At 43.7% G+C, this 21,356-nt stretch overlaps 1 protein-coding gene across 1 annotated transcript; it reads right to left on the bottom strand.

The window, feature by feature from the left end:
* Nucleotides 1–525: 525 nt before the first annotated feature.
* On the bottom strand, nt 526–17,843 carry LOC106568732 (BMP/retinoic acid-inducible neural-specific protein 3). The gene is made up of 8 exons (XM_014139324.3): nt 17,041–17,843; nt 16,428–16,723; nt 12,132–12,325; nt 11,420–11,637; nt 8,107–8,212; nt 7,497–7,733; nt 6,479–6,701; nt 526–4,277 (listed from the first exon to the last, which is right to left on the bottom strand). The coding sequence occupies exons 2-8, from the start codon at nt 16,676–16,678 to the stop codon at nt 3,104–3,106; spliced, it is 2,403 nt and encodes an 800-aa protein (XP_013994799.1). The 5' UTR covers nt 16,679–16,723; nt 17,041–17,843; the 3' UTR covers nt 526–3,103.
* Nucleotides 17,844–21,356: the final 3,513 nt, after the last annotated feature.

Genomic DNA, 21,356 nt, shown 5'->3' on the forward strand with positions numbered 1-21,356 from the left:
TTACAAAAATGGCCAGTTGTGAACAACCATTGAATTAACATATTTCAACAGAAAAAAATTGGCCTCCCTTCCTACTGAATGACTTTGGTTCCCTCTTGGTAAATAACATTTTGAAACACAACACAGTGTAAAGGTTAGCAATCCGTGGACGTTGCAACCCCACAATCAAGGAGCATTATAAAGGGTTTGTTCAAGTACATTTGGGCCTTGTCGATGAAATGCTACACATGGGTGGCATAGCTGTTTGTTTGTTTACTCAGCCTTGATTTTAATTACTTTACTTTCCATTTGGATATGCAAATATAACTAGGACCTTTTTTTAAATTGATTAGAAATCTAAACCTTGCCTCACTGAAAATGGTTCTGTCTGTCAAATTTGGAAAGCAATCCAATTTACTTACAAATTAAATGACTGCATATTTTGGGGACAAGGAGTGCGTCATTTGTAGTGTTTTCAAGTCAATCGCTTCTGTTTCTACCCACTTTCTCTTTCACTTAAATTAGAATTACAACAAAGAGAAGAGATGGGATGGATAACTCTGATGATATTTTATTTTTAAAAAGTCTGGCATAAATAACACACAAAATAACATGTACAAGCTTCTCACTATTAGACTACAGAAAAACACCCTTATACACAGTCGCCAATACCCCCTACCTCCATAAAGTACCATCACATTGCATAATCCCTTCAGCTCTCATCCTCTTTAAATTCAATATGAGCAGTGGTTAGTAGAGAATATCAGAAAATCAAGTCTCTCCTTAACCCCAGGAGAAAATGTCTTATGAATCTAAATTACATGACTACTAGTGACTTCTGCACAAATGCGATCTAAGATTTACCCATTGGTCTTTGAGACTTTAAATCAACTCCCTCTTGCTCCGTGTGAGAACTACAGTTGAAGTCGGAAGTTTACATACACTTAGGTTGGAGTCATTAAAACTCGTTTTTCAACCACTCCACAAATTTCTTGTTAACAAACTATAGTTTTGGCAAGTCAGTCAGGACATCTACTTGTGCATGACACAAGTCATTTTTCCAACAATTGTTTACAGACAGATTATTTCACTTATAATTCACTGTATCACAATTCCAGTTGGTCAGAAGTTTACATACACTAAGTTGACTGTGCCTTTAAACAGCTTGGAGAATTCCAGAAAATGATGTCATGGCTTTAGAAGCTTCTGATAGGCTAATTGACATCATTTGAGTCAATTGGAGGTGTACCTGTGGATGTATTTCAAGGCCTACCTTCAAACTCAGTGCCTCTTGGCTTGACATCATGGGAAAATCTAAAGAAATCAGCCAAGACCTCAAAATAAATGTTTGACCTCCACAAGTCTGGTTCATCCTTGGGAGCAATTTCCAAACGCCTGAAGGTACCACGTTCATCTGTACAAACAATAGTACACAGGTATAAACACCATAGGACCACGCAGCCATCATACCACTCAGGAAGGAGACACGTTCTGTCTCCTAGAGATTAACGTATTTTGGTGTGAAAAGTGCAAATCAATCCCAGAACAACAGTAAAGGACCTTGTGAAGATGCTGGAGGAAACAGGTACAAAAGTATCTATATCCACAGTAAAACGAGTCCTATATCGACATAACCTGAAAGGCCACTCGGCAAGGAAGAAGCCACTGCTCCAGAACTGCCATAAAAAAGCCAGACTATGGTTTGCAACTGCACATGGGGACAAAGATCGTGCTTTTTGGAGAAATGTCCTCTGGTCTGATGAAACAAAGATAGGACTGTTTGACCATAATGACCATAGTTATGTTTGGAGGAAAAAGGGGGAGGCTTGCAAGCCGAAGAACACCATCCCAACCGTGAAGCACGAGGGTGGCAGAATGTTGTGGGGGTGCTTTGCTGCAGGAGGGACTGGGGCACGTCACAAAATCGATGTCATCATGAGGAAAGGAAAATGATGTGGATATATTGAAGCAACATCTCAAGACATCAGTCAACAAGTTAAAGCTTGGTCGCAAATGGGTCTTCCAAATGAACAATGACCCCAAGCATACTTCCAAAGTTGTGGCAGAATGGCTTAAGGACAACAAAGTCAAGGTATTGGAGTGGCCGTCACAAAGCCCTGACCTCAATACTATCGAAAATTTGTGGGCAGAACTGAAAAAGCGTGTGCGAGCAAGGAGGCCTACAAACCTGACTCAGTTATACCAGCTCTGTCAGGAGGAATGGGCCAAAATTCACCCAACTTATTGTGGAAAGCTTGTGAAAGGCTACCTGAAACGTTTGACCCAAGTTAAACAATTTAAAGGCAATGCTACCAAATACTAATTGAGTGTATGTAAACTTCTGACCCACTGGGAATGTGATGAAAGAAATAAAAGCTGAAATAAATCATTCTCTCTACTATTATTCTGACATTTCACATTCTTAAAATAAAGTGGTGATCCTAACTGACCTAAGACGGGGAATCTTTACTAGGATTAAATGTCAGGAATTGTGAAAAACTTAGTTTAAATGTATTTGGCTAAGGTGTATGTAAACTTCCGACTTCAACTGTATCTCTGATCATGGCCATTGATACCTAGCCTGTGTTTGATGCTTTGCATGTCTCTCTGCTTCCCTCCCTCATCCATCACAGTAAATGTGAATGTCGGCCAGGTACAGAGTAGGAGGCTACTACTCTCAATGTCCCCACTATATGCTTGGTAATCTGTGCCAAGGATGCCTTCCCTCCCCATTGGAGAATAGAGACACTGTGAGACAATGTATTCTGCAGCTTCAGATGGTCAGTACAAGCACAGCCCATATGCAGCGTCTCACTCCCCTTCCCTCAGCAGATTCATTGGATTGATACATATGCTCCAGTAGGGTGCATGTTAGTATCAATGTAATAACCAATTGATGGTTTGTTTCCTAAAATTCATAAAAGTACATAAATCTAAGCAATTTGATTAATTTGAGTGATTAAAAACATCACATTTAATGACACTTACATACAACTAAAGCCATGAACAGTGTACACCGACACAAATGGACCCATTGGACAAAATCTATAAGCTATGTGGCTGACATTTTCTCTGATTGGGTTAATACAAAAAACATCACATTGGCCCTGCCCACCGCTCATTATTAACTACATAGTTTGGTTGCTTCGTACTCCACAGAGTTTGGTTGTCTGACACTGAAAGCCTGTAAGGAAGCCAGTATTCTGGTCACTTCAGAGCTGGACAGTTTCAGTCTGTGACGGAGCAGACATGAGAACAGGTCCATTGGTTGAGCCCCTGGAGGAGAGAGTCGGTTGACCCTGTAGCGGATCTCCACCAGCTGCAGCAGGGCCGAGTCCTGGGATCCCTGAGTGTACGGGTAGTCCAGCTGCAAGATCAGGTCCTGGATGGTGTCCGGGTCAAAGTGCATGCTGTATCCAAACAGCTGCATGCTGTTGATCTTCATGTAGCCCATGCTCTGGGATGAAGATGCCACCATTGGTTCCACGGTGCCCTCCGGTGATTCCAGGGACACTGTACTAGCGTTCCTGTGTCCCCTAACCTCTGGCCCCGGAGCCAATCCTGGCACTGAGTCCCTAATGCGGCTCCTCAGGTAGAAATGCACTGTCTCGAAAAAGCTCTTCCACCGGTTGCCCAGCGTCAAGGTCCAGTTGTAGCAGTCCAGGGGGATATCCAGCTTGGTCCGCTCCCAGTCGGGGTAGCCATGCTGGCCGATGGGCATGGTCCAGCTCTCCGAGTGGCTGCCCCCGAATGGGTTGACGAACATGGACAGCGCAGGCTCCAGCGAGCTGTTCTTGGTCAGGCACACCTGGAGCGCCACCCCCAGGAGCATGTGCACACGGTTGGACTTGTAGCGGTTGCTCTTCAAGGTCAGCAGCATCCTCTTCCGCCACGACGGGTCAAACCAGGCGTTGAGGCGAATGTCGTTGCTGACGAAGATGCCGTGCAAGGTGATGCGCGGGTCCCGGTGCTGGAGCAGGTAGCACAGCTCCAGGTCCTGGAGGTCGCGGTCGCTCTCCAAGCCCAGGTAGGGGTCTGTGGGGTCAGGCACGGCGGGCCGGCACAGCCCCTGGCCCAGGGTAAAGCCCGGGTTGCAGCTGGAGCAGCGCGTGCGGTTCTCAGAGGAACAGGAGGTGCAGCGGGGGCCCTCTCCTACTGAGCAGGGGATGGGGCCCTGGCAGGGGGGGTGGTGGTAGGGGCAGGAGCAGCTGCGGGTCTCCACAGAGTACAGGCCGATGTGGTCGTTCTCACTGCAGTACAGAAGGGACAGGATGTAGCTCAGCCAGTAGCGAAGGGGTCTGAGGACAGAGGATAGAACATACTGTAGATGAGGGTAACTTCTTAGTCACTTTACATTTTGATTTCTTAGTAAATGTACGTTTTCTTTTGTTTTGGTCACTTTTGTTAGTCCATTTTCTTGTTTTCTGTCCATGAGATCCAGTCAGGTCTAAAATTATTGGGATCCTTTATAAAGATGAGCAAAAAAAACCTGTATAAAATAAATAATATTTGTATGCAAAAAAAAAGGGAACTTTACCCAGTACCAGGACAGAGGCTGAAACTTGGTTACAACTGGATCTTCCAGTGAAACAATAATCCCAAACACACATCAATATCCACAAAGAAATGGTTAATTGGCCACAAAAATCACAATCTCAATCTCAGGACTTAAAACCTGTGGGTTGAATTGAAGAGGGCAGTCCATAAGCGCAGACAAAGGATATCAAAGAACTGGAAAGATTCTGTATGGAGGAATGGTCTAGATCCCTCCCGATGTGTTTAGAAAAAGGCTCAGTGACATTTTCCTCGCAAGGTGAGGTTTTGAAAGGTATTGAAAACAGGGGTGCCAATCATTTTTTAACCCTTATCTTTTTGCGCAAAATAATATTACTTGTTAAACAAAATCTTTCTCAGAGCAATTGTATTAGTATAAACATTTTCAAATTGGAGCAAACAATATAGCTCAGTATTTATTTTATCCAGTCTTGTTTGCTAATCTTTATCAAGGGTGCCAATCATTTTTGACCTGACTGTATGTGAAAAACATCTCATCAGACACAGCAGGATTCATACTGCACATTAACAGCAATAATATCGTAAATTGAGTGGGATAGGCAGATCAGAAGCCCCGTTTCTGCTCCCGTAGGCTCAGCTGTTGCAATGCAAGCCAAATCAGACCAAAATGAACATGTTCATCTAGTCGTGAATTCCCCCTGAGTAGGCAGGTGGGTGGCGATGGAGAGAGCCACACGAACACACACACACACACACACATACACACACACACTTTTTTGTTCAATGTATGAATACGGCATATACTAACAACTCAGTACAATTACAGAGCTATTAAAGAAAAAAATAATATGGGATTCTGAGGTTTCATGGGAACACATGCAAAAAATGTACAAGTTTAATAATTCTGCACCTCCATCAAATCCCCCTTTACTACCAGCGAGGTGTGATAAAGCAGTGTAATTGGATTGTGGATTGAGGAAGCAGAGCTTGCCTATGGCAGTAGAACTGATGTATTGTGCCATTTAGTTAATTTCCTATACAAAGAATGGCTATCAAAACAGAGCGGTCAGGAGAGAGGAAGTTATGATAAAAGGAGAGCTGCTCTGGAAAGCTGGAGTAACTAATAACAGGTGGGCCAGGTACAGGGCATAGGGCTGAACCAGGAAACCACAGTAGTCACAGTGCTAAAACCATTTATAGTTTATATTTTTAGTCATTTAGCAGATGCTCTTATCCAGAGCGACTTACAGTAGTGAATGCGTACATTTCATGTATTTTTTATATTTTTTTGTACTGGCCCCCCGTGGGAATCAAACCCACAACCCTGGTGTTGCACACACCATGCTCTACCAACTGAGCCACAGGGAATGCCGTTTACTCAGAATCAGTATTTTTAGAGGTACAGTAGCATGGTCCCAGATCTGTTTATGCTATTTTGCCAGCCCCAGTAAGCACAAAGAGTTCTGGGACCAGGCTATCCAAATTCTAAATTGAATGTACTTCAGACTGTAGTTTTGGCAGTTAACATTAATTAAAAGTGATTGCATGTAATTCGTTACTTTAGAAGAGGCATGATCAAAGCGCAAACGTTTGAATGTCAAAACGTTTGTTCTTCATACTCCTTTCTGAGTGTGGACATCCCACATTATCCGAAGACTTATTGTGACCTAGTATTTAGGCCTAACACAACTCCTGAGCACTGTGGTCTTAGATACTTCGGACAAGAAAGTAGAAACGGTTCTAATTGTACTGCAATAAGCGACTGCCGGTCGTCCAACTATCCTTAATTCGGGTTTTCCCAGGTGAGACTCAATTTCTACCGTCAGCACTTCTTGTCTCCTTTCAAAACTTCTCAGCTTTTGTTTCCCAAAAGTACATTTCTTTCTCGTACAGTGCATAAATCAGTTGCATAAATACAAGACAAGGAATTTTAGGGGGGGGGGGGGACCTCGGGTTGAACGGACCCCCTAAAAATACTCTGTACCTCTCCCTCTGCAGCACTATTCTGGGCTGATGGCGGCATCTCTTGCTAAGACTGAAGAGCTTGTTAGCGGCGCGACGTGCTTTGTCGAGGAGCAGGCCGCTCGTGGTCTCCAGCTGCCTATAGCGTTGGAGCAGACCCCCATCCATCCTCCACAAGTGCTCCACGACAGATGTGTTCACGGCGTAATGGGTTGGCAACCTTCCAACAAAGCTTTGGAACTCCTCTGGAATAAAACCAAAATAAGCAGAAAAAAAACATGAATAAGTGAAGTTTTATTTTCTCGGCGGGGAGGAGCATGAGCCATTGGGTAATAATAAGAATGTGGTAAAAACCTGTCTGTTCTCAGTGTTTTTCTATGTCCCAGAAAAGCAAACAAAGCCGAGTAGAAATAAACAACAGCACAACAGTGTGCTCAGAGGTACTGATTCAGGTTGTTCCTATTGTTTATGACTTGCTAGAGAACAGGACTGACATTATTTAATTGGAGCAAAAATGTATCATATTTTATTAACCACCTGTCTGTAATCTGGAGTAGTGAGGGATGGTTATCCAACCTCGGTCATTAAACTGGTAATTTATCAGATGGTGAGTAACTTGGAGTGGGTGCAAAAATACACTTCCAGCTGTTTACAGTATCGAAGCAAGCCCATTTAAATCGCCGTGTTAACCTATTATATCAAGGTTTTTGTTGAAACAATGGTATTTCAGAGGTCTTTCAAAGGAGTGAGAAATACATCGAGACACTTTTGTTATGTGAAGGTTTTAAACTAGTATGCACCCTTCTCCACGACCATATCGCAATGAAAAATTGGACAATGGGGATTTTTATTATTCCCACACATATGAATGCTTATTGAATGTGAGCCTGAAGACCTGACTCCCTACATTCAACACTAGATTGTTGCAAGTCATCGACAAGCTGGCTAAAGCAGAAACATACTGGCACCCAGCCTACTCAATTGTCGCTCATCACCAAGTACATTGGACTGTTGCATATTCAACTAACTCCAGTAAACACCTGATTCCACAAACTCCTGGTTGGCCAGTGTCCAAGTCTCCCTGAGGCGCAGTAGGTTGTTCTCCAGGGCCTGGAGGTCCGTCTGTGGACAGTTGCACTGTGGGAAGTCCGGGCTGCACTGGCACCAGCAGTCACTGGCCCTGCAAACAAACTGGCCCTCCGAGTTACAGCCAATGTAGCTGAGGGCTGCCTGGACGAAGCGGCTCCGCAGGTAGGCTGGTAGAATTACCTGGAGTCCTGGGGAGGCAAGTGAGACGTGGGTAAGTGTTTTGGGGTGTAAGAAGACAACAACAAGCAGGCACTGCAGCTACATTTCTTTAGAGGATTTACCAATTACAGTCATCCAGGGGTATGAATACGTTCCTTGTGGGTTAGCCTCGAGAGCCAATTCGATTCCGGATAGGAACTACTATCCCCTGTATTTGCTGCATTGGACCTCCTTAAGGATGCACCCCATATAGAGGCAGCTGTAGTAAGTTATTGTACAGTAGTCCCTCTAACTTGTTGGGAATAAACGAGTAAACCATGAAAGCCACACCTGATTCATTAATGTTCTTCCAGAGTGATACACCTGTTGACATTTTGTCTGTAGATCTAGTTTCAGAAGTACCTTGTAACTGGATCTTGTTTTCTGGACTGTGGACCAGTACTGAGCTGATAGAGTCAAGGTTGTCATAGTTACTGCATCCAAGCGGGCCCGTCCTGGTCTCAGTCACCTGGGGAGGAAAGGTAACAAATGAACTGTCAATGTTGAATGTTCATTAATTTACCCATGTTTTGTTTCCTGCATCAAACATCTAAACACATTCTGTGGATCTGAATGAGTTCTGAACGATTAGTGCTTTTTGAGGTCAGTTCGGTTTCGGTTCAATGATTTAAAAAAGAATCATGGTTTTTGATATCGGTTTTGATTATTTTGGTTGAATGCTGTAACAACAATTTAATAATAATAAAACAATAATAATAAAAGCCCCATGATGGTAGTGGTAGTATTATTTTCATTCCAAGTCATCATATCATCTCTATAGAGCTGCTGTCTGACAAAATCACATTTTTTTTGTTCTTCAACGTAAATAAGGCATACTTTTATGACTGCAGAATTACACCCCCTCAAACACCCCCACCCCCTTGCGAGCAAAACACTTTAGCAGCCCCCCTCATGACAGCGAATAGAACAAATATACGTTTTAAAGTTCATTTCATGCAATTCTAATCATTTTGGCATGGGATGGAGAGAAAAATGTGCAGTTTTACAGCCAGAGATACCTCGCGAAGCAACAGCTGCACTCTATATCCCCTCACGATTGTGCATTCTTCTGCCTCTTCCACAGCAGACAAAAAAGAAACACAGACCGGACAAGTAGATGCGCAATGGATTATGGTCATTGTAGTTAATTACCACTCCCTAGTACATCGCACAGTTTAGAGGTCCTGATTTATCTCTAGAGAAGCTGTGCGATGTGCGCCTTGAGCTCACAGAAAACCCCCCGAATCTGAATGAATAGTACACTACATAACCAAAAGTATGTGGACACCTGCTCGTCGAACATCTCATTCCAAAATCATGGGCATGAATATGGAGTTGGTCCCCCCTCTGCTGTTATAACAGCCTTCACTCTTCCGGGAAGGCTTTCCACTAGATGTTGGAACATTGCTACGGGGACTTGCTTCCATTCAGCCACATGAGCAGTAGTGAGGTCGGCCCTGATGTTGGCCGATTAGGCTCACAGTCGGCTTTCCAATTCCTCCCAAAGGTGCTCGAAGGGGTTGAGGTCAGGGCTCTGTGCAGGCCAGTCAAGTTCTTCCACACCGATCTTAACAAACCATTTCTGTGTGGACCTTGCTTTGTGCACGGGGGAATTGTCATGCTGAAAAAGGAAAGGGCCTTCCCGAAACTGTTGCCACGAAGTTGGAAGCACAGAATCATAGAGAATTTCATTGTATGCTGTAGAGTTAAGATTTCCCTTCACTGGAACTAAGGGGCCTAGCCCGAACCATGAAAAACAGCCCCAGACCATTATTCCTCCACCAAACTTTACAGTTGGCACTATGCATTGGAGCAGGTAGCGTTCTCCTGGCTTCCACCAAACCGAGATACGTCCGTCGGACTGCAATATGGTGAAGCATGATGAAGCACTTCAGAGAACATGCTTCCACTGCTCCAGAGTCCAATGGCGGCGAGCTTAACACCACTCCAGCCGACACTTGGCATTGCGTATGATGATCTTAGGCTTGTGTGTGGCTGCTCGGCCTTGGAAACCCATTCCATGACGCTCCTGACAAACAGTTATTGTGCTGATGTTGCTTCCAGAGGCAGTTTGGAACTCGGTAGCGAGTGTTGCAACCGTGGACAGACGATTATTACGCGCTACGCACTTCAGCACTCAGTCCCGTTCTGTGAGCTTGTGTGGCCTACCACTTTGCGGCGGAAATGTTGTTGCTCCTAGACGTTTCCCCTTCACAATAACAGCACTTACAGTTAACCGGCACAGCTCTAGCAGGACAGAAATTTGACCAACTGACTTGTTGGAAATGTGGCGTCCTATGATGGTGTCACGTTGAAAGTCAATGAGCTCTTCAGTAAGGCCATTCTAATGCCAATGTTTGTCTATGGGGATTGCATGGCTGTGTGCTCGATTTTATACACCTGTCAGCAATGAGTGTGGCTGAAATAGCCAAATATACTATTTTGAAGAGGTCTCCACATACTTTTGTATATATAGTGCATGTGTGTTCCAGTAGTGTACTCATTAAAGAAGAACATCAACCCTTGGCCATCGCAAAATGTTGATTTTGTGGACAATTAACCATTTCTTTGTCGATTTTGTTGTGCGCTTGGAAGATCCACATGGGGCCAAGTTTCAGCCTCCTAGCAGAGGCAACCAGGTTTATAGCTAAAATGTCCTGGTACTGGGTAAAGTTCATGATGCCGTTGACCTTAACAAGGGCCCCAGGATCAGTACAAGCAAAACCGCTCCATAACATCAAAGCTCTACCACCGTATTTTACAGTAGGGATGGGGTTCCTTTCTGCTTATACATCCTTATTTCGACACCAAACCCACCAACGAGTGGCCAAAGAGGCTTTATTTTCATGTCATCCAACAAATGTAAACGTCTGGAGTTTGCTAAACACCATTGGCACTTGGATTGGAACTGGTGCTTTGGTCAGATGACATGAAAACAGAGCTCTTTGGCCATGCACACCAGTGGTGGGTTTGGTGTCGAAATAAGGATGCATAAGCAGAACAGACTACCATACCTACTGCAAAATATGGTGGTGGATATTTGATGTGATGTGTATATTTTCTTGTTATGGGTACACATTCTTTACCGACAGAATCCTGTCCATTCCTTGAATATATAATTGAAACACGTGGGTACAGCCTGATTCTCAGCAGTTTCATCTTGAGATAGACTATGCTACAACTCTTACATACTGAATCTGCACAGCGGGAGTCCGACAATAAGGAAAATCAACACGCTACACTTAGACTATTTCACATAAATAAATTATCAACAATAAAATGTTGCCAGCAGCCTATCCACTTGCCCCCCCCCCCCCCCCCCCCCCACAGAAACATAGAAAAAATTATAATAAAAGTCCCCACAGCAGCACAGGTTTAACAGTTTGACCTCCTATACTGTATATAGTAACCTATTCTGTAGTGACCTATATTGCATATAGTAACCTATTCTGTAGTAACCTATATTGCATATAGTAACCTATTCTGTAGTAACCTATATTGCATATAGTAACCTATTCTGTAGCAACCTATATTGCATATAGTAACCTATTCTGTAGCAACCTATATTGCATATAGTAACCTATTCTGTAGCAACCTATATTGCATATAGTAACCTATTCGCATCTAACTTCAACTCCGTATGCCCAGAGGCAGAGGGCAGTCGAGGGCCTCTTACCCTGATGGCAGTGGAGGCAATCTGGAGGTGGTGGAGCCGGCGCAGAGTGCTCTCCCTGTCGGTGAAGTAGGAGGCAGCCAGCTGGTGAAGGGCCTCCAGGGTCACCGCCCCTGCCATGGCCCCCGTACCGTTGTGTCTGCTGCCCTCAGCTCCAGCCCCTGGTTCCGGGTCGCGGCTTAGCTTCCTCTTATCCACAAATATCGTCAAGGACTCCTCCCCTGATTACAAAGCAACAGGAAATGAGGAAATGGGAGACTGAGCGGCTGAGCCAGAGACGTTAATCAATGGTAATTATCTCCCATCTCTCCTTCAGGGAGGTTCCAATTATTCAATGACTGTGTTGAAGAACGGTAATGGGCAGAACACGTGATCTATGTTTAATCTCATCCCAGTTCAACAATCATACTGAACTGAGCTCTCTGCTTTAGTGTATGAAGCTCTTTATGCACATAATATATATGTATACATCACATCCAAACTGTATCATTTCCAAGTTACGTTTGGAATCAACGGATTCTGCAGAAGAATCTGTTGTATCTAAGTTACTGAATATATCTCAGACACTGAGAAGAGTAGGTTTTGACATGAGAGTTATACAAAATTCCCTCTGCAAAAACACACTTATTTTTAGTCTAAGACATTTCCCAGGGAACAATACTGCTATAATGCGGGTCAAGTAGGAACCAACATTCGGAGCACCCCTTTACTGTACCTCCCAGCGTGGCGGACAGTAGGAGGTGAGTCCCGTACTTCTTGATGATTTTCTCAGTGATCCTGCGGAGTGTGGGCCGCCGCCCAAGCTGCCTGATCGTGTGCATGAAGTCAGGGTCGAGGGGCGGAGCCAGGCCGCCACTGTTGTCACGCCACTCCACCGCCAGGCTGTTGACCTTCCATCGGCCAAACTCCCTGTAAACAACATCACAATAAAATGCTTCATACAATAGTTGATTGAGTTCTTGATTTGGGGAAGGAGCTTTAACTTTGTGAAAATATCACATTAAACTAAATAGGCTGCTGAGAACATTCAGTTCGAATGTAATTGTGGAATTCATTCACAGATAAACCCCAATGCAAACAGACACAACATTTGCAGACAGATACATGCAGTATCTCTCTTACTCAGACTCCGCCACGTTTGTTCTGACAGACTGCCACTGGCTAATAGACAGTAGGTCACTCTCAAGCCACATATGTTCACAGGTCTGTAGAGGTGTTTGTGACAGTAGGACCTTATCTTGCAATTGTGTTAGTTATTGCGCCATTGCCTTATTTCTTTGTAGCTTCAAGCTAGCTGTTGCGATGGAAAGAAACCTCAGTTGGGCAATGTCTTTGCTTAGGTGATCTCCACAGTACCATACTGCTACTGTAGCATGAGTCCTTATGGGAGTCCAATGCAGCACTATGAATGCATAACAAGTGCTATAAATTGTCAATGTGACCATGAACTACTATATGCCAGAGGGCCCATAAACCAGTGCAGCGTCCCTATAAGCATGGGTAACCATGTACCACAACTTATCCTGAACCAGACTTGAGTGACCGTGAAACATCTTAAGACTTTGAGCCATTTAGAACGCAATTAGAAACCTTTCAGGAAACCATAGAAATGCTTTGAGTATGAGCACTTGGGGCATCCATAGCAAACCAAATACAGTGCATTCGGAAAGTATTCAGACCCCTTTACTTTTTCCACATTTTGTTACGTTACAGCCTTATTATAAAATGGATTAAATCGTTCCCCCCCCCCCCCCCCCCCTCAATCTACACACAATACTCCACAAGGACAAAGAAAAAAATGTTTTTTAGAAATGTTTGCAAACCTAAAACTGAAATATCACATTAACATAAGTATTCAGACCCTTTACTCTGTATTTTGTTGAAGCACCTTTGGCAGCGATTACAGCCTTGAGTCTTCTTGGGTATGACGATACAAGCTTGGCACAACTGTATTTGGAGAGTTTATCCCATTCTTCTCTGCAGATCCTCACAAGCTCTGTCAGGTTGGATGGGGAGCGTTGCTGCACAGCTATTTTCAGGTGTCTCCAGAGTTGTTCGATCAGGTTCAAGTCCGGGCTCTAGCTGGGCCACTCAAGGACATTCAGAGACTCCTGAGTTGTCTTGGTTGTGTACTTAGTGTCATTGTCCTATTGGAAGGTGAACCTTCGCCGCAGTCTGAACGCTCTGGAGCAGGTTTTCATCAAGGATCTCTCTGTACTTTGCTCCGTTCATCTTTTCCTCAACCCTGACTAGTCTCCCAGTCTCTACCGCTGAAAAGCATCCCCACAGTATGATGCTGCCACCACCATGCTTCACCGTAGGGATGGTGCCAGGGTTCCTCCAGACGTGACACTTGGCATTCAGGCCAAAGAGTTCAATCTTGCTTTCATCAGACCAGAGAATCTGGTTTCTCATGGTCTGAGAGTCCTTTAGCTACCTTTTGGCGAACTCCAAGTGGGCTGTCATGTGCATTTTACTGAGGAGTGGCTTCCATTTGGCCACTCAACCATAAAGGCCTGATTGGTGGAGTACTGCAGAGATGGTTGTCCTTCTGGAAGGTTCTCCCATCTCCACAAAGGAACTCTGGAGCTCTGTCAGAGTAACCATCAGGTTCTTGGTCACCTCCCTGACCAAGGCCCTTCTCCCCCGATTGCTAAGTTTGGCCGGACGACCAGCTCTAGGAAGAGTCTTGGTGGTTCCACACTTCTTCCATTTAAGAATAATAGAGGCCACTGTGTTCTTGGGGACCTTCAATGCTGCAGAACATTTTTGGTACCCTTCCCCAGATCTGTGCCTTGACACAATCCTGTCTCGGAGCGCTACGGACAATTCCTTTGACCTCATGGCTTGGTTTTTGCTCTGACATGCACTGTCAACTGTGGGACCTTATATAGACAGGTGTGTGCCTTTCCAAATCATGTCCAAATGAATTTACCACAGGTGGACTCCAATCAAGTTGTAGAAACATCTCAAGGATGATCACTGGAAACAGGATGCACCTGAGCTACATTTCGAGTCTCATAGCAAAGGTTCTGAATACTTATGTAAATAAGGTATTCCTGTTTTTATTTTTAATACATTTGCAAATACAATTTCTAACCTGTTTTCACTTTATCATTATGGGGTATAGTATGTAGATTTAATGAGGAAATGTAAATGTAAATTAATCAATTTGAGAATAAGAGTGTAACGCAACAAAATGTGGAAAAGGGAAAGGCTCTGAACACTTTCCGAATGCACTGCATGTTCACCATTTTATATCACAAAGCCCTTGTGATTCACCATTAACTGTTTGTGATGACCATTACTCGCTACATACAGAGTGTACTGACACGTGTCACATCGACCTCAAGTGTTAATTACACAGTCATCCCATTGGGGACATGCAAACTCTAGCATTCTTAAGACGCAATTCTCTCTCCAGTCTCTACTGTCAAGACTCCTACTGCTCCATCCTCATGGGAGGCAATCAAATCACTGCCACGAGTAACGATCGGCAGAGAAATAATTGAGGAATAAGGCCGGTGTGGAGAATGTCATTACATCCAATCATCGTAACGAGAGGGAGACTGCAGTGCCTCTCCGGTTGTCACTTGATGGGCACTATAGATCGCACCCCAGCGTTAGCCTGCGGTCTTATTCACCAGTCAGCACTTATGGATTGGAAGCAGGGATACTACGCTAACGCTACACTGGTGGATAATAGTCTGACAGCTTCCTGTTCAAGACCCAGAGCCATGTGTAATCAAATGTGGAGAAACGGGAAGGCCCCCCCGGGGAAAATGGAGAGGCGGTCGAGAGGAAAAACGGACACCAGCGGTCTGTCGGTTTAATCACTTGTAACTGAATTCGATGTTAATCCACATGGTTACGTCGCTATGATTATATTCCAATCCAAACAGAGGACGTTTCAAAGCGGGGGCTTCATCTCAATTGAATGGATACCATGTTGCTTTTTCTCCATCCTCTAGAGAGAATTAAAATCAGTCGGAGCTGTTCCGGGAGATGGGTGATGGGACTCTGTGTGCTCTCAGAGAAGACTATAGCATTCTCAGATCCAATAGAAAGTCTCCTTTATCTAGCTTACCACAAGATTGTGAACAAGTATTGAGCCATAGTGGACCAGAGAAATAAGCTTTTTGTGCATATGGAACATTTTGGGGATCTTTAATTTCAGCTCATGAAATATGGGACCAACACTTTACATGTTGCGTTTATATTTTTGTTAATTATAGTAATGTCATGATATTGTGAATTGCAGTGGCACAAGGCCAGCATCATCCTATACTTGCCAATGATCATATATGGTTCCTTGGAAGTTTGAGCAGTACAAACACTTCACCTTCAAAATACAAAAATGAAAAATGTAAAAGAACGCCCACTTCACCTTCCATTTATTCCAGGCCATTTAGGAATGTTTCAGACGATACTGCTTTTCTAAAGCAGTCTGTATCCTTTCTGATACAGAGCATGAACCAGAGCGGAGAGTGTATTCAACCAAGTACCACCAACGCAAAAGTTAATATAATGTTAAGAGCACAGTGTAACACATGACCTCAATTTCAAGTTGCACTAGTTCTGCAGACACCATACCCATCAATGCGAATTTTGGCGGACAACCAGTGTATGTGTACTTATGTTCGTGTTGATGTCTGTGTTGACGCCACTTGGATTTGCATGTCCTTGGTGAATGTATGCAGTTGAGACGCTAATATACAGTGCATTCAATGTGAGGACTGAATTATAGCATACAGTTCATTCAGAAAGTATTCAGACCGCTTATATGCCGTCTAAGAGTCGTTTACACTCTCCACTCTGGTTCATGCTCTAAGAGTTGAGAATCACGTACTATAGGAGTGAAGTGCTGTTCAGAGAGGGAGATGTGCCACAGAATAGCTTACTTGTGTAGAGCTACAGTAGAGGGCGAAAGAGGGGTGGGGGCAGGGGGACAGATGAAGATGGAGGGAGAGAGAGAAGAGAAAGCAAAGATAGATACGGAGAGAGAGATTACCTGTAGATCTTGTATCTGGTGGTGTAGCCCTGCTGGTGTCTCTCCACAGACTCTGTGAACTCCAGGGAATTGTGGAAGGGCCCTTTGTCCGACAGCAGCCAGCCCATGGGCCCAGCACTACCGCCATCACTGGGTCCGGCCGCGGCGGCAGCAACCCCAGCCCAGGTCCAGCAGCAGAACAGGCCCAGAGCGACCCCCTCCCATAAGAGCAGCACAGGCACCTGTCTAAGACCGATACCCTGGCAGCTCATGCTTCACCCAGCGACTCCTCATCCTCTCCAAACTTTGCCTGTGTCCTGGGGGGACAACCCATTTGGGGGAATTTGCGAATTGGGGAATGTTAGCCTACTTTAATTGCGACATTTTATAAGCTTTAATATTGTACTGTATATGATATTGCATGAAATTGTACTACACTGAGATATTTGATATATTAAAAATTGAAAAGGAGAGCTGTGATAAATTCAATATGAAAAACGTAATAAACAAGTACATAAATCAACATTAACATTCCTATGCAATTTCCCGTGCATTTCCACGTCATACTTACGGTTGCATACAACTTGTTAATAGATAGTCCTTATATTGTAAAATAATATGCTTGGGTCCTTACCTGATTTCTGAAAGTGTGGAGATCAAATATGTTTATGTTTAATGAATCAAAGAGATCTCGAGGTTGCACGAGCCCTGATAAAAGGTATTTTCATTTTCCGTGTGGTCAAAATATGAAATAAATTCGCTCAACTGCCCGTGTTAGAATTGATGCGAGGCTGAAATACCAAACATGGGGAGAAAAAAACGTTTTTTTTCCCAGCCTTCTGAAAATAAACCACTTTATATTCCAGAGCACATACATCCATATATTGGAAGGCTCCTCTGTAGATTGCAGGTGGATCTCACATTTGCCTGGCGCAACAACTTCAGCCTCAAAACAGAAGGGAAGAACTCTGGGCGTCCGCCTCAAACAAGTGAGTAAAAATTGCGGTCAAATACAATAATTCACAATTAGTGAATTGAATACGCGTTTTTTCAACTTCTTTATTTTAATTTAACACTTGCTAATTTCATTTGTAACCCCTAAAATTCCTAAATCGTGTGCACAAGTAGCCTGATCATTCGTTATCGGAGTTCAATTCTCCTAAGCTCAGGCAGTTGCTGCCTCCCTCTTTCAGTATCAGTTGTGTGAATGATGGAGGGGGGAGCAGATTGGAGAGATCTCCGTTCTAGACAAACGAAACGTTGTTCACAATGCACGTTCATGTATTTCATTTGGAATTTGATGATTGTGAGCTCAACTGCTCTAGCAGCCACAGCAATTTCAATTTTGATGAAGATGGCAATGATGATGATGATGATGATTGGAATGACAACAAGGCTACACAGCTCCTGGTACTGCATCTACTAATCACAATGATGAACAGCCTGACCTTAGGCTGTAAATGTGTTATATGCATGTTGACAGATTGGTCATTTCTACATAACAATGTCTTGATCTTTTTCAACAGATATTAGTGTAGTATAATTGCATATAATCAATGAGCAATGGCTAGGTATTTATTGATATCTTCCAACCAGTATGGAAGCCTACCAAAAACGAAACAACATCAAACTTGGTAGTAGGTCCCTGATTGGCACCGTGCTATAGTTCAAATGAGTTTTGGCTCAGGATTTATTTCATTAATGATGCAATCGATATGTCATTTCGGTGATGGTGGAGACAGGTGTGGAGCAGATGCATAATTTTGATATTTTCTCACCACGGCAACATCACAGCTAGCTGAAACGCCGGCCGGTCGACACCTCTCACAAGATATGAACGCTGGAGTGACAGTAGTTGAAAGTGGATCCTCTGGGATTGAGGATTAAGGAGGGGTGAGTGAGTGGCAGGTGCAGGCGATGGATCGCTAATTAGACTGTTTCAACTATGAGGGAGCAAAATAATGAAAAGCTAAATGCCTGAACATGAGTACTTTGATGTCAGGTTGGTAATCCCCCTATATGTTGGTTGCTGTAGGAGCCGGCCCTTTGTTCAAGTACTTGCAAGTCATCATTATGTTTGTCATTCAAAGTGCAACGAGTGACTGACGAGAAGTGAAACTGTTAAATGGTTTGGACTGACAGAGCACATTAGGCTAGTCTCTATTTCTCTATGCTACCGAATCCATGGTCTGCAGTCATCGATTTCTCTGTTTTATTGTCATTTGGCAAGGGCCACAGAAGTGTCAAGGGACTTCGTATTCTCGTTCAAACTCAAATTGAACGGATCTTCAATAAGGAGGGGTCATGTCCATACACCCTAAATGACTTCAGTCACCACCAATGCTAGACGTGAGGTTCAAATCAAATCAAAAGTTATCAGTCACATGCTTCGTAAAATAACAGGTTTAGACTAACCGTGAAATGCTTACTTCCAACAATGGAGAAAGACATTTTTTTTGTTGAAATAATACAAAAGTATTAACACGGAACAATAGAAGTCATAATAAATACACAATGAGTAATGATAACTTGGCTGTATACACGGGTATCAGTACCGAGTTGATGTGCAGGGGTACGAGGTAATTGAGGTAGATATGTGCATATAACTAGGAATAAAGTGACTAGTCAACAGGACAGATAAACAGTAGCAGCAGTGTATGTGATGACTTGGTGCATCGGTACCACTTACCGTGCAGTAGCAGAGAGAACAGTCTATGGGTGGCTGGAGTCTTTGACAAATTTTAGGGTCTTCCTCCGACACCGCCTGGTATAGAGGTCCTAGCTGGAAGGGAACTCGGTCCTAGTGATATACTGGGCTGCACCCATTACATTCTGTAGTACCTTGCAGTCAGATGCCAAGCAGTTGCCATACCAAGCGGTGATGAAGCCAGTCAAGATGTTCTCAATTGTGCAGCTGCCAAATATTTTAAGCATCCTGAGGATGCCCTCTTTTGATGGAAGTTGTAGCAGAATTTCTTATAAGCGTCTGTATTGGTATCCCGCTCCTTAAAAGTGGCAGCTTTAGCCTTTAGCTCAGTGCGAATGTTGCATGTAATCCATGGCTTCTGGTTGGGATATGTACGTATGGTCACTGTGGGGACAACGTCATCGATGCACTAATATTAATGAAGCCGGTGACTGATGTGGTAAACTCCTCAATGCCATCGGATGAATCCCAATCATCCCAAGGATGGTCCCAATCTACATGAAATGGCTCCATTTGAGCAATAACGTAGCCCACAATTCATTATGTCGTTTCTGTCTGGAGAATTTGCTCCTTCAGCAACTGATGGGGATTTCCAACAATATGGAAGTCTACAATTGCTTGTGCTGCAAAAGGAATGCATTAAATATTCTGTCGGCAAAAATTTGCTTCCCCCTGGGCTGAAGACTGTTATAGTCTCCTCAAATCTGGGCCTTGGCTGTTTGGGTATACGGTTATTGAAAAGTTCCTAAACCTATCTGCTCTCTTCCTTTTTCCCCACTCTCCCCAGTTATCTGTCTCTCTTTCCTTCCTTCCTACCCTTTCTCCACCTCTTTCTGTTTCTCTCAAGTCTATCTTTCTCGTCTTCCTTACGTTTCTCCCTTTTTCTTGTTCCACCTCCCCCTCCCTGTCTCCTCTTTATCTCTCTAGCTCTAGTCCTCCTGCTCTTCTTTCCACCTCCCCTGTTACCCACTGAGCTCCAGGATGCAGCTAGGTGATGTGGATTATTTGTGCAGTAATCATCCCCTGGAATTCAGTCTTGGCGGCAGTCTGGAGAAACTCAGAAAGAAATTGCCATCCTGACAAAGAATGCGCCTGGAACCTAATGCCCTGTTTTGCCAACGGGGTGCCCGAGCTAATCACAAGATTTTTTTTTTTTTACAAATAGATGTTTTCTTTTCATCCTCCAGCCAAAAATAAGGCTTGAGGTGTAGTAGTACCTAGAGTGTCATCGTAATCTGTTTGGAGTGGAGCGTATTGACAATGATGTGAAGACAGTGGCAGCGGAGAATAGGTCACGCAATTCCGTGTTTGGGAAAATATGCAGTGCTTCGTGTTGTCACCATCAAGATGCTGTTCAGAATCTCTCAGAGTTAGCTCAAGAGTTCAAGGATGGTCCCAAAGAGTTGTGCATTGCACCTCTCCTGGTTCTGAGTGATAACATATGCAGCTCAATTTTCAATGTTCAATGACTTGACAATTGACGATGTTCAATAACTTAAATTTGGTTTCTTAGCAATTACTGTTCAATGTCCTGATTGTCTACAAATGTAGAATCTTCATTTGAGCCAGTTTGCTACAGCAGGAAAATAATCCTGCAGCAACAGGAAAGGGTATTTAATGTAACTTGGCAAATGTGGACCTGAAAGTGACGTTAACATGGAGTGGATGATCAGGTCTTGGCTGTGTGCTAATTTCATTTGGCCCTGATAGGCACAGACAAAAGCCAGTGCCAAAACCTCTCCAGCGCAAGTAATTGTCAAGGCTCTGCGGTTGGATGTTCTGAAATGGAAAATGCCTCATGTTTTCAATTAGATTTACTTTCAAGGGTGTTTGGCAGATGCAAAATGTGACATATACTGCATCTTCCCATCTTGTAAGAGGTTTGAAGCAGACATGTGGTTTGCTACTGTATTTAGCCACTGTAGTTTGTGGCTGTTGTTAGTTCATGGCTGTGGCATTCTGTATTCAGAAAATAAGTAATTCCATATGTCTTGTGTTCAATGGGACATTGCCATTCTTTTGGACTAAGTAAATATTGCACAATTCTACCTGCATAATTCAGTTCAGGGAGCTGAAATGTCCTGGGCTTTATCAAAGCTTTGACTTCTTAGCCCAGCTGCTGTTTTTGCTGCATCCCTGTATATGTAACTTTTGGATGTTTAGTTTATCCTCCTTTGTTGTATCAGGTTGAACTTTGATGGTGTTTCTGTGGAGAGCTGGCCTATAAGCTGTTTTAGCCGATG

Source organism: Salmo salar, chromosome 14 (genome assembly GCF_965601325.2).
Source record: "Salmo salar chromosome 14, fSalSal1, whole genome shotgun sequence".
NCBI classification, from domain to species: Eukaryota; Metazoa; Chordata; class Actinopteri; order Salmoniformes; family Salmonidae; genus Salmo; species Salmo salar.